Source organism: Cryptotermes secundus, unplaced genomic scaffold (assembly GCF_002891405.2).
Source record: "Cryptotermes secundus unplaced genomic scaffold, Csec_1.0 scaffold107, whole genome shotgun sequence".
Taxonomy (NCBI): domain Eukaryota; kingdom Metazoa; phylum Arthropoda; class Insecta; order Blattodea; family Kalotermitidae; genus Cryptotermes; species Cryptotermes secundus.
This window is the reverse complement of record NW_019733836.1, coordinates 157,021-171,761: the sequence shown is the minus strand read 5'-3', so window position 1 is coordinate 171,761 and position 14,741 is coordinate 157,021. Positions and strand designations below refer to the sequence as shown.

At 40.5% G+C, this 14,741-nt stretch overlaps 1 protein-coding gene across 4 annotated transcripts in view; it reads right to left on the bottom strand.

The window, feature by feature from the left end:
• LOC111868193 (E3 ubiquitin-protein ligase HECW2) overlaps positions 1-14,741 on the bottom strand; it is a 246,640-nt gene that overhangs the window by 150,735 nt on the left and 81,164 nt on the right. For all 4 annotated transcript variants that reach the window (XM_023858628.2, XM_033752954.1, XM_033752953.1 and 1 more), the window contains 2 exons: positions 9,929-10,045; positions 1,147-1,756 (listed from right to left, as the gene is read on the bottom strand). In XM_023858628.2, coding sequence (XP_023714396.1) covers positions 1,147-1,756; positions 9,929-10,045 — 727 coding nt within the window. The remainder of the gene's footprint in view (positions 1-1,146; positions 1,757-9,928; positions 10,046-14,741) is intronic.

Here is a 14,741-nt window from a genome sequence, read left to right as displayed (position 1 = left end):
ACATGATGTAGTTTCCGATCTCTTCTCCTGCCAGTTAAAGCAACATTTTTAATTCATTCTTTAAAGTATTAGCTGGGCTAACATGGTGAACATGAATGTTCTACCACTGTTTGAAAAAAGTGATGAGAAGATGAAGTACCACGAGGATGAAGAAAATGTCAAAATGGGGACCTTCATAATGTATTCTCATAACAACATTATTAAGGTGATAGAATCGAGGAGTATGGAGTTGCGTGAAACATGCAACACATATGGGGAATGAAAAAACGCACAAAATATTAACTATGAAACGTGAGGGAAAGAGACCATTTGAGTGCCTAAGTGGAGATGAGAAGATAATATTAATATGGATCATAAGACAAACAAGGTATAAAGACGTGGACTGGCTTCAGCTGATTCAGAACAGGGTTCAGTGAGAGTACTTCTGGACATGGTAATGAACCATCAGGTCTCACAAAAGGCAAAGAATATCTTGATCACATATGTGACTGTCAGTTTCTCTAGAACAGATCTGCTCCACAGAGTTGGTTAGTAAGCAGAAACTACCTTGTAAGGTTGGGAAAATATAACTGAATTAAAACAGTCCTTCCCTGTGAGCAATTAAATGTTCATCACTTGTCTTGTTTTTTTTGACATACAATTATGCAGAATGAAGATATACAAAGATATTTGAACTGAATCAGAACCTACCAGGATGCTTGAATTTAATTTTGCAGAATCAGCATAAAAGAATTAACTGTTTACATTGATGTACCCTTAACACACCTTTGGTCAAGGAAATAGTTTTAACCAGTTCAAAATAACTCTGATTTGAGAACAAATTCTTTCCACCTTAAAAATTTTGCACAATGATTGGATTGCACAACAACTCGGTTCAAATCTGCTACAGACATTATCCAAAAACAGTAAAAGTATTTTAAAAATGGCAGTACCTTCATATAGCATGATAACAACAACGGTTAATTCTCCAATGTCTCTATCCTGATGCAGGATTACTGCATGTGTTTTTGGAACATCTAGCTTTAAATGGCCTGGCAGCATATTTTTGTTCTACAGTATTCAACTCATTTTATACAATTAGAAATACAAAACACTAATCTGCATTATATCCACACAATTAGTTTTAACTGTAACATACATGCATACCTGCTATTTGATGGTAAGGGAGATTTTGTCCAAATGGGATAGTAATCCACGTTTTCATGTAAGGTCACTGGCTCTTCAACAACACCGGAACGATCTTCTAGATCATGAGTTCTCTGTGCAGATTCATGTGAATTCCACGTCTGAAGCTTGTGACTGGGAACCAAAGATGTGTCTGAATTGTCAGACTCCTCTCCCTCACCGCCATTCAGGTGTGGTGGATATCCATTCACAAGTCTTTTGTCTGGAACATGCACTAAAGCCACTTTTTTTTTCAGCGGTCTTACACTTCGCTGTTTCCGGTACTTAGCTGAAGTTTCAACTTCTGAATCACTTTCAGAACTATTATTTGCAAAAATCTTGCTTCCCCTAACTCGCATAAGATCAGATGATGGTAACTCTCTGCATTTAACAGCTGACTGAGGCGTTTCACATCCCATGCTTGCAACACTTTTCTTCTTTAAGTTTAATATAGGGCTGCTTCTTGGGAAGGTCCCTTTAGCAGCAGATGGCTTTACACTGCTGCTGGACAGGAGAGTAAGAGGCTCCGACTGTGCAAGGCATGCCAGACTCAAACCACTGTAGTATCGGAAACACATCAGCTTCCCACATTCTGCAACACACGAACTGACAACTGACATCTGGGCAGGATTTTATGGGCACACACGATCCCAGCAATGTTCAGCAAAACTTTTAAACAGGATCAACAGCACAACACAAATTTAATGCATGCATTACAAAGGAATATAATAGAACAATCCTTTTTGTTTTCTTTCATAAAGTTAAGTACTTCCAAGGGGAGACTGAAGGGTTTGACCATTCTTCCTGTAATGTTTGCAACTACCTAAATAAGTCTTCTTAAAAACGTGAGTTACAAAATAATAATTATTGAGAGCTACATTTTTGTCAGCATCACAGACTAATGCAATTTGATACAACTGACATTTTTTAGAACATGACGTGAAATTAGATCCTAGGTATGCTACTACATAAGGGCTCTTAACATTCATCAGGTGAACCAAAAAGAGTACTTCGCTTGGGATAGATTTCCAGTGCAGGTTCTGTTTCAAGCAACATTCGTTGAATATAAAATACAGTATTAGGTGAACGATCCTTTCCACTCCAAAGACAATAAAAAATTATGTATAGGATTGAAGGTTCTCACGGCAGTGGTTATAAATAGTTCTGTCATTTGGAAAATAATTTCATGTAGTCCAGTGACAGTCAACCAATGTTTCAGAGGAGCATGTCATCTCCATCTTTAGGGTTGAAAAGTAAGCCAAGCAAGAAACCAGCATGACACAGGCGAGAAGCAGCGACTCTGCTTCAAAAATCAAATGATTTCATTTTCACCTCAAACAATTTCTGTCTCTTCCTTTCATTACCAGTTTTACAGATATACAAGGTTGTCCTTCTGTATGTGTGAGAGAGGGTGAGTTGGTGTGCATGCATGTGATAGCCTAAATTAGGCCAAGCCTGCTTACTACTATATCACTCTCACTTATTGTTGTTATACATTTATATATATATAGTTGTTATACATTAACAACTTGTCAAACTCATCTAATAGAACATAAACTCAGCAGTTCACATAAGACCTAAAAATAACCAAATAAACAACAAAAGTAACATTTTGTGATGTGGTATCTAGAAACAAGAAACATATCACTGAATTTTTCATTTATTTATTTATGTTTCACATAACAAAAATGTCAGTAAATCAGATAATAGCACATCAAATCATAAGATGATTAAGGGGTAATGGTTATAAGGAATATGGAAGAAAGTGGTCATGGCTTAACTTAAGTACTATCCTTCCATTTATCTGGAGGAAAAACCATGATAAACCTCTGCTAGCACAGTCGGTCTCTGGGCTCAGACCTGCACCAAGGTCCTCCTGAATATGAAGCAGGAGTGCTGCCCACTCAGTCACACTGTTCAATGTGTGACTTACAGTCTGCATGGGCCACCATCATGAAAGTAGTCCTGCTCTACAAGCAGCTGCAGAATATCATACCACAATGGCACAGCCACACTACAGAACTTGAGGGTCTCACAGCAGTGATCATGCAGCCCACTAAAAGTCAAATGACGTTCTGGAAGAACATATCACCTCCATCTTCAGGGGCAAAGAATAAGCCAAGCAAGATACCAGTGTGAAAGCTCGGCTTATTTTTCGAACCTGAAGATGGAGGTGATATGTTCCTCCAAAAGGTCAACTGACTTTCAACAGACTGCACGTCGTGATGTCCCAGAAGATAATACTCTTCAACTCTCTGAGATCTCTGATACAACATAAAAAAAGTATTTCTGATAAAACTGTTTAGAAAACAAAACTTATTTAATGAATTTAATGAAAGTTTATATCAATATCATATTTCATTTCCATAGATAAGGGTACTGGGGAACAAAATTAAACATCTGGAGCTAAGAAAGAAATTAGAATAAAAGGATAAGGAAAATTAAAAAAAAGAAGAGCCACTTATTTGCAGTTAAAAAGATAAGATGAACAGGAGATGTGCAGGGGTCGACAAACCCATTCATCTGCCCATCTCCGATGGGGGAATCTTCAGGCCAGTGACAGAAACACTTCCAGTTTACTCGTTAATATTGTCTCCAACTCTTTTATTTTTTTGTTTTTCCACAGATTTTTGATGAAAAGTAAATTTCAATCATAAATGACATCATGCATACCTATTGCATTATAGAGGACAGTAGGCCAGCTTTATCCATCTTGTATGTTAAACTCTCATGGTTAGCAGGTTCTCAGCAAATTGGCTCAAGCATTAATTCTGACTTGTATATGTGAGGAGCCCAGTTTCACAAACACTATCTTCACTGAGGTAAATTCCGGAACAGTACTTCAAATTATGCAATGCCTGTTCTTTCCATATTTTTTCTATTCAGTAGTCACTAATCCACTAATATAAGCGGCCTCCGTAGTCTAGAGGTAACGTTCCCACTTCATGACTCGTAGTACGTGGGTTCAAATACCCGGCGGAGGTCGTTGAATTTTTAAGGGCGGAAAAATTCAGGGAACAAGTCCTCCGGGAGGGACTTTAAGCCGTGGGTCCCGTGTCGTAGCTTTACGGCACGTAAAAGAACCTCATATCTCCAAAGGAGGTCACTGAGCCAAATTATGGACGTTTCCCGCCCAACAGCAGTCTCTAATACCTCTGGTAGATGGGGGAAGCATTATAGATACCTCTCAGCTAGTAGAGCCGGTCTCGCTGGCTGGGCGGGACTGATGGTAAGCACCAGTACCGGTAGGATATAGAGACTGGTAGAAATCATAGAGGGAAGCACAATGGACCAATACAGGTCTAAGTGCATGGGGAAACCCACCCTCTCCAATAACTAACTAACTAACTAACTAATCCACTAACATGACACTATATGATCTGAGCTACTAACAGCCTCATTAAACAAACCATAAATAAATAAAAATAAATAGACTGGGGTAGAGCATTTAGAGTGTCATGGATAGACACTGTTTCTCCTGTGGAGAAACGTCTGGCAAGAAAAAATTTTGTCTGCTGAATACTGACACTTGGATATGTGGCATGCCTGAGATAGATGAGAAACACAAAATATTAGTCATAAAGATTGGAGGGAAGCAATTACTTAGAAAATATGGTGGGGGGATGGATGGATGGATGCGTTCTTGACAATGTGAGCGACTGTCATCTTCTCAAGACGAACTTCGCTGCACAGTTGCCAGTTCTTTTGTAACAACCACATTAACTGGAACCCACATGCTACATACAGTGCGATCGCATTTTATGGGAATTGAACTACACAAATTTGAAACAAACGAAGTGCGATATAAATAAAATTAACCGAGTCTCACTTTATGTGCAAAGTCTGAAATAATGTGAATCCTAAAATTAGGCAAGAATCACATATGCGTTATTCCTATGAGAAAACTTATCTTTAAATATGCGAATTTTGAATTATTTGATTTCTTCAGGACCGCATCCTCGCATTAAATGCGACTGCGCTGTACTATACTTTTTATTCTTAGTGGGGGTGAGACTGAGTTCAGTTGGTACTGCGACCACTACAGGCCTATTGTACCAGCCCCAGATGATAGATGACGGTAATTGTGGAGAAATTGGTGGAATGAAGATTGGCAAGGGAAACCGAAGTATTCGGAGAAAATCTACCGCAGTGCCGCTTTGTCCACCACAAATCCTACATAACCTGACCCGGGCTCGAACCCGGGCCGTCACGATGGAACCTACTAACTAACCGACTGATCTATTGCACGGCTGCACTATACCCTCCCAAATGACGAGCTCTATGACACATTCCTCGCAGCACCACTTCCTGCCTGCAGCTGTATACCGAGTTTGGTTGGGTTATCAGTAGAGACCGAATTTTAATGCAAATGCATATTTCTTTCTTGAAACCAGAAAATCTGCTCGTTTGGATATATGTATGAATTACTTCATTTCTTAAATTTTGGACATGGTTTGATGGTGTATATAAATGCATATTTTGCCTCTTTTATGAATAAGCGTCATATTTTCGAAGATCTCTATTTACATTGCATATTTCGTTTTTAAAATGTTTATCATATATATTTTCCAATTTTATGTTCATATTTTCAATCATGGACGTGTGTATACAATTTTTCTTTTCCATATTAGAATATGTTGCATATTTGACTCAACATTTCGTCATGATTCATGTTTCTGATGAAATACCCAGGACGGGACTTCCCCGATCCCTCTACTCGTAACTTGCCTCATCCGCGTACCATAAAAGTGGCCGCAAAGAGATTAGTCGGAAGCGTTCACATGTAGCAGCTATCAACGTAATACTATTCAACCGATAAGGAACTTATTTATTTCCGAAGTCTCCATGAGGTTCGTTACGATTCTTTATTTGAAGCTGGGGGCCTTTCACATTAGTGGTGACTAGTGTGTAGTTACGTTTGTTTACCGTTCTGTAGTCATGCCAAAAGTGAAAGTAAGTCAGAAAACTAAATTACAGCTGTATCAGCGGGAGTTCGAAGGAGAGATGATGATAAGTACGGATATCGAAATTCTTTATTGCCGAGCATGTGAGAAAACGGTTGTGAAAAATGCTTTCAGGTGCTTCAGCATTTGAACACTATTATACACAAAGAGAATATTAAAATTAAATCCACGAAAAGTGCTCCTGTTCAAAAATTGCTTAGTGAATTTTCTAATAATAGTTTTTCACAATTTTCCTTTGATTTATGCGAAGCCCTTTTAGCGGCAGATATTCCGCTGTGGAAACTAACCAATCCTACTCTGAGAAACTTCATACAGAAGTATACACCGTGCAAAGTGCCGGATGAATCTACTGTGCGCAAAAATTACGTGAAGCAGTGTTACAATCTTACAATTGAGGCCATTAGAGATAAGATTCAAGATAATTTTGTGTGAATCGACGGAACACAAGATTGTGAGGGACGGTTTATTGCAAATTGTATAGTTGGATCACTTAATAAGAATGAACAATCTACCCCATATCTTCTTGCGGTAGAGAAATTTGAAACCACAAATAGCTCAGCAGTTTCCGAATTTATTATCAATTCCATGAATTCACTATGGCCCAATTGCATTCAGTATGAGCGTGTATTGCTCTTTGTGACTGATGCCGCAAGTTATATGATGAAAGCCGGTACTGCTCTTAAAGTTATATTTCCAAATATGACACATTTGACTTGCCTTGCCCATGGGTTACACCGTGTTCGTGCAATTTTTCCGCTTGTTGACAAGTTGGTGTCTTCTATGAAGAAGGTATTTGTTAAAGCGCCATATAGAAAAGAAGCCTTTAAAGCAGTAGCACCGAGCGTTCCACTTCCTCCAGAACAAATTTTAACGCTCTGGGGCACGTGGCTGTGTGGTAGAAGCAGTTAGGAATGTCGTGAATACATTTTATCCCAAAAGTGCAGCATCAATTCAAACTGACCAAGATATACTAAGAAACGCAGAACTAGAAACTAATCTTTCCTATATATCTGCTCACTTCTCTCATCTTCCATCCACCATTTCCTCACTGAAGGCAAGGAATAGCAATACTACTTTGTATCAGTCGTTAAGTGTGTTCAAAACCACTGTTCCCAAATTGAATTCGTTTCCTGGAAGAACTGGTGAAGTAGCAAAGGAAAAAAAGTACACAGCATTCTTTAAAAAAATCCAGGATATGAAGAAATTTGTGAAACTGAAGAAATTTTAGCCGGTAAACGTACTGAACTGCCAAGTAAAAATCACTAACAGTGGAGCAAATAGGGTCTTTTGTACATGCGCCCCTAAGTTCCTGTGAGGTGGAAAGAAGTTTTTCCCGCTATAAGGACATCTTACGATACAACAGGAGGCGACTAACTATGGAAAACCTAGAACATTTAGTAACTGTGAACTGCAACAGAAGAGAAATTGAAAGTTCGGAGAGCTAAATGTGAGTACCATTGGCTTTTTAGATTTATAATGAAATATGTTGGTTTTGTTGCATGATTTATATTTAAGTATAGCTTTTTATTGCAAATGAATTATTCTGTGATTACATAAAATGAAGTTAAATATTGATTTGTTAGTCTTAAAATAATGTAAAATCAATTTTAATATTTGGTATAAATTTTTATGTGCATATTTCAATGCATATTTCGGAAGTTTTTATTGCATAAATGCATACATATTTAAGGGATTATTAGGGCATAAAAATCCTGACCCTAGTTATAAGGGAAGATATAAACAACAGGTGAACAATACAAGATCTAGGTTCTCACGGCAGGAACTATTAAGAGTACTGTACTCTGGGATGCGTTGCCGCTTGGTCTGGTAGGTTTCATCAACGTTGCTGACGAATGCACTGCCGCCGGTAAGCACTGTTTGCTGTTTGCTTGCACGGTTTACCCTTCAACTGTGAAAACGGTGGCAGTCGTTCTCCTGAAATGTGGGCAAACCGTCCACCAGAGTCCACAGTCCATCTCAGATACAAGTATACTCTGCAAGGGGCAAAGAAGTTAGAGCAAATAATGGTTGCTTATTTGGTTTTTCTACGATTTTTTCTCAACTGATAAGAGTCAAATCAGATACTGATGCCTGTGTGTGAATGATGAAATGGTAGGGATATGGGAGAAAGTGGCCTTGTCTCAACTGACGATTTGTATCCTGGCATCTGCCAGGTGGGTTTGCGAGAATCCGCGTAAAATCTCAGGAAAAACTGCCGTCGGGCGACACTCGTATCAGGCACTTCCCGAATGCGTTTGCACGGGCAAAACAGAGGTGTAGTTGCATCTTTGCGTTGAGTAAGCAAAACGCGGGAAAACGTATACGAGGGCGGGGGACAGCTCTACGCAGCCTTCACCTCGGGACTAGGTGTGGATGATTGACTAGTTCCACATTGCTGTCCCTTGATGTACGTACACAAACATAGTCTTCAGTGCGGCTCCCAGTTCAACCACGCCATTTTCATATCATTCTTCCATTACTACACGACATGTTTCGGTCTTACAAGGACCGTCTTCAGGTGTGTTTGTTGCACGTAAACTGTTTCAGTGTGGAGTACTAACCATGCGCTACGCACAAAACTAATTATTTTGTTGTACTCAAAATTTAAAAAGTTAAACAGTTAAAACGTTAGAAATTAAAAAGTCGTGTGTTGTGGCAGCCTTTAGATCGCACTAACACAGTGGCATCTGAGCTCTACCGCAGGGTTTAACTCATTAGGAATCGAAATAATACACACAAGCTCGTTCATACACATCAGAAAAATCGCCCCTTCTCCATTAAATAGCTTCGGTTAATGCTGTTTGGAACAATAATTGCTGTCTATCTTGTGAGCCATTAGTATCTAGACACGTAGCTTTTTTGAACACACAACTGAAAGGCCCTGCCTATACTGCATACAAAATAAGAAATAATAAGGGAATAAATATTGTGACATTTACATATGCAACTGCACAAAACGGCAAATCAAACACAAGTTCCCTGAACTTAAAGTGGCTGCAGGCTATGCAACATCAGGACGAGAGGGTGAGAAGAACAGCACTACAGCTTGAAGAGTTCTGTCTCCTGGGGTATAAGGGGGTGTAAAAGGTAAAGGCAAAGCTACCCCTGTAACAGGCTGTGGAGGCCCATAGGGTTGTGAGACGTCGAGGCTCACAGATGGCAGTGAGGTTGTCAGCCTTACACGCCGGCCGGCCCCCCTTCAAACCCAGGAAGATTCCTGGTACTCATTTCTGTTCGAGGCTAACTCGACCCCAGTGCCATAGTGCGGCTGGAAGTATTAGGTGAATTGAAAAATCCAATTACCTCATCGGGAATCGAACCCGCGATCTTCCGGCTTGTAGAATACTGTCTCAGCCGAGCTACCGCAGTGTAGTCTTTTGAAAGTCAACCAACGTTTCGAAGGAACATGTAGCCTCCCATCTTCGGGGCTGAAGAATAAGGCTAGCAAGAAACCAGCATGAAGTAGGTAGCTGTTCGGCAGACCGTGCATATCGAAATCTTCCGAGTTCGACAAATAACTGTTCGTTTGTTTTGCAAATCTGCGTTGAACAGGGGTTAGCTGTAATGAGCCCTATCGCCACCCTATACATACTTACACCCCAAACAGTTTGGGGCAATGGGCGTGCTAAGGTCGCAGGTTCAAACACTGTTCGAATGACATGTTTGTCCACATTTCTCTGTGCGCCTTGTAATACTAAAGGGCTTGTTAGGGCCATCCAAAAAGTTCCACCGAGTTCCTTAAAAAACACTGTAACGAAATTGCTTCCAAGGCTGAAGAAACCGGAGCAGCGAAGTAATACCTTGATGGGTCAGCGCTGGCTGTGAGAGATCCAGCAGCCACATGGCCTCTCCCGTGGAACTGGTTCCCACTCTGCCCTCACTCAGGCAGGCCAGCCATTTGGACGGATCGCGTTCATCTAAAAACAAAAATGACAAGGTGAAATCCCTATAGAAATAGAGTTTCTACATGCGTTCTGTATGCTCCTGGCTGTTACAAACAGATTTCTTGAATCGGTTAACACTATTAAGCAGAAGAGTAGGGCCATGCCGTATAGTTCGGAAAGAGCACGTCGCTGCTTCTGGTATACCGCTTAATCGTCAACCCTGAAAATGGGAGTGATTTTCCTCGGAAACAATATGCTCTTTCCGAACTACACGGCGTTACAACCCATGAGACCGACGTGAGAATCTCAAATCCGGCTATATGAAGAATGCCTGCAACTTCAAACAACACCAAAGAGTCATACCATCGCCATGTTCACAAATGCTGACTTAAAAACTGACAACCTTACCGCCATCTGTGAGCCGATTGTCTAGATAATGTGGGACCCTCGACGTCTCACAACCCTACGCGGCCTTCACAGCCTGTTACAGGGATAGCTTTACCTATTTTTAACTGCAGTGATTCACTAGTTACTGCTATCAAACTGAAAGCTATATACATTGATGCAATCTTTATTTTGTTGTCTCAAAATTTACAAGAATGCATTAACAAAAGTTGCGTATTTTTCAAAGATGTTACCATGCTGACGTCAAGATCACTTCCACCTCTCGTGTTCGCACTTCCGTCAAACTGGCGTTACTGACTGTAAGAAACAGGAAGTGCGAGTTTCGGGTAGCCCTCCAACGATGTAATTTCAAATGTCATCCCAATCCATCCGACAGTTCTCGAGTTGAAACATGCGGACAGACGGCAACGTAATTTCGTGCACAGTGTGTAAAGAACAAATAAAGAAAGTAACTTTAGATATCGCGTAATGAGAATAAAACGGATTGCATTTGCGTTCCTTCTTCTCTGAAGCTACAGCTCGATTCCGACAAAGGCCTCTTCTATTGCAGAGGCTTACAAAATCCTTGTTCTGACAGGAGGGAGGACTAAAACGTGGTCTAAGGATCAGGTCACCCATTATTTTATGGATTATTTGACGAATTTCGTTGTATAAGTTACGAGCGTCAAAAGATATGATCATCTGTCAACGATGAATTAAAACTGATGGGGAAGAAAAAGGTCATATTAGGCTAGTTAGAATGACCTTAGACAAACCCCATATTATAAAATCTCATTCGTATGATGTTCAGAACTAACTTTAATTGTTTCTTGCATCCTGTTGTGTATTTAATCAATATTAATATTAATAAAATTAATTAATTAATTAATATTAATAATATTTTAACTTGTGTTTTGTGAAAGGAACTTGATATATTATTGAGCGTGGGCCTGAATAAGATACAGGATCGAATAAGTGAGAAGACAAATGTGATTGCGTGTAATTATACTGTGTTCGTACACCTGAGAATGACCTCTTTTGGCCGAAACATGTAGTGTGATAGTAATAAAAATATGTTGTGTGGTCGGTAAATTGACTCTAATACTGTTCAGAATTAACTGAACAAGGAGAGGCTTTAACGTCTCTTTATGGAAAGAGGCAAAACCGCAGGCAGAATAAGAGTTGCTGCGGCGGATACGCGCGAGACGCGTTGCTGTGTTCGGAGTTAACGGCGAAACATGAAGACGAGGCAGTACGTTCTTCCGAGACCGTCTACAGAACCACATGGAGTCACATTTCACAAAACCGTAATCTTAAATACTCACTGCTGTGAGAATACGCCTCAAGCCTACTGCACTATTAGTATCTCACATCGGCATTCTTCTGTTGGTACCCCACGGCATGCAGGATATGAGCCCAAACTGAAGTCTCAGGGTCACAATATTACACAAACGGAATCCGTCTCTCCTGGCGGTCTGCATATGAGTATATCCCTTGCAAAGTATTACGACAGACAAAACATAACTTGTTTATGGCGTCAACTGTTTACATCGCCATACCAACAGAACTATCGTTTGGGATGTGACGCTGTGTAGTCTGGTACCAGTTTACCGACGTTTCGAAGAAATATACTGCCTCCATCTTCAGAGTAGAAGAGTGAACCAAGCAGCAAGCAGTTTCGACCCTGAAGATGGAGGCAGTACGCTCCTCTGAAATGTTGAAAACCCGCGTGCGTCCCTCATACCATACAAGCAGAATAAGACTTGGTAACGGATAATTCGTAATACTTTTCGTTATGTTCATTCATTTTGTAGTATTTAAATTGTGTGTCTTGAATGTGTCACACGCATCTCTCGGGTTATTATTTGTCCTCATCGAATTGTGCTCACCTGTCCAATGTACAAGGGTCCACGGTTCTGCGCTTCATGACGGCTAGTGCGCCGCCGGCTGCGAGGCGTATATGAATTTTGCCGATGAAGCAGCATGCCTAACGGCCGATAACGTTTTGAATGAAGGGAAGTAACTAACTTGTGGACTGCTTGACGGTATTACGTTACACGGTGAGCAGTGTGGCAGTTTGCCTGTGATTTGTCAGCAGTAGGTAGCAGTTATCAGTTCCATTCGCCATTTGTTCTCAGTTAAAGTTAGTGCGCAGTGTGGTACATCATGGTGTGGTATCTTCAGAGCAGCGTGTATTTCTAGGTCTGTCACACATGTGAAATACGGATCTGCTAGAAAAGTGTAGGCGAACATTTTTACGTAAATTTCGCGATGAGTTCCCACCAGACAATTCACAATTTGGTGAATAAACTTAGAAAAACGGCACTTTTAATAGACAAAAAAAAAAACATAAGCGTCGAGTACTTAATGAGAAGTTAGATCCCATAGGGCCGGGACACAATTAATTTCGAAAAAATATTCACGTGTAGTGTGGACAGCCTTTTCAACACCTCCTGTGATCTGTGAATTGTTAACTACTTCATTCTGAATGCTATCGGCCGTCACGCATACTGATTCATCGGTAAAATTCGTATGCGCCTCGCAGCCGGCGGCGCACCGGCCTCCGTGAAGCGCAAAGCCGTGGACCCGGTCCACACACTAAAAATCCCCGTATTTTAGCGGGGAGTCCTGACATTTTAACTCACAAATGTCGAGACTATCACACTAGTCATTGTCTGATTTTCAGATAAATTGTTTTTACTGTGTTCAATTACAATGTATTTTCAATTAAATAGTTTCGTTATGATTCCGGTTTTCTTCCCTATATTTGTAAACGCTGCCACTTTGTAGGGTTTGAAGTTGTCAAGGCGGTGCTAAGTATGGCCTCTATATCATCTAACTTCTCAGTAAGCATTCGGCCCGTACGTGTTTCTTTCTTGTCTATTAAGAGTCCCGTTGTTCCAAGTTTATTCACCGAATTGTGAACTGTTTGTCTGTTCGGAACTCTTTCATCATCACGGAATTTACGTCGAAAACAAATGGCTAATGAAGCTGATAACCGTTGACAAATCATAAGCTCCCACGCATGAACCGCACTGCTCGCCGAGAAACATAATGCGGTCAATTCAATTCACCCACTTCATTCGAAGCGTTATCGGCCATCAGGCATGCTGATATTCGTATTCACATCGCAGGAAGCGGCGCACCGGTCGCCCTGAAGCGCAGAGTCGTGAACTGGTCAATAAAGTTAGAAAACTCTCTGTACATAGTGGAAAGGTGATTAGATACAGTTCCTGAAGACACTAACCCTTGTGAACATGGGAACGGTCAACATTAATGCCTCAACACGGAAAGTCGCGGGGGAAAACAACAAAATAAGACAATCAGACGAGGTCATTAACTTTGTCTCTGTGCGATAAATGAAACTATTGCCTTTACAACGTATATGTGCCATTTCCAACATTACAACTGTAAAAACAATTTTAACAATTAATACTCCTATTTTACTTTATTTAAAACTGGTACGAGATTTAGAATAGTAATATCTTTTAAACAGAACAGCGTACTGTAAATGAAAACAGCAATTTTAGAAATAACATATCCATGAATTACAAAAAGAAACTCCCAAAGAATCCTTCACCAAGGTACTGATGCATGTAAAGTGGCAATGTGCTGCAATACGCATGTGTCGAAATCCGCAGTGCAACAACAGTCCATAACAAACAGGCCAAAAGCTTGTTTTACTGGTTGTTCTATTATTACTAATACTGTATTATCCCTGCTCCAAGATAACGAAACTCATCTGCCGCCTACACTGTTTATGAGGTATGTTAAAACTGCCTCTGATTTCTTACGTTCCTTTCAAGGACAATGAAAACAACTTCCGTGCAAATCAGGGTATATACACCATCCTGTTCAGTGCTACTCGTACTTCTACATAAACCGGAACTGCTGGTTACCCCCCCCCCTTTCCCTCGGTATTCACAAGAAAAAGGCAGGCAGCAAACACACACTTAATTACCACACAAAAAAGTTACGCTTGCTGCACTCAACAAGGGACACCGCCAGTTCGCATTCCTGTGTGCCATGATACCAACTGTACGTCATGACTTGTGGCGACCACGTGACGTGAGAGACATGACACCCGGAAGTAACTCATCAACACATGAACAGGGTGGTAGGTGCTACTTATCGGAAGTTGCACATCGAACACATTCCGAGAAACGCTGAGGCGTGGGACACGTCACCACTTCCTCTTACATAAAAAGGAACGTCGATTGACATAAAAGAAAATAGAAACGCAAAATCAACAACACAGAACTGGGCGTAACATCATGGTAGTAGATGACAGCTGGTCTTCTTCAGAGAATAATTTCCTTAAACTCAGGAAGGTGAATAAAGTGCA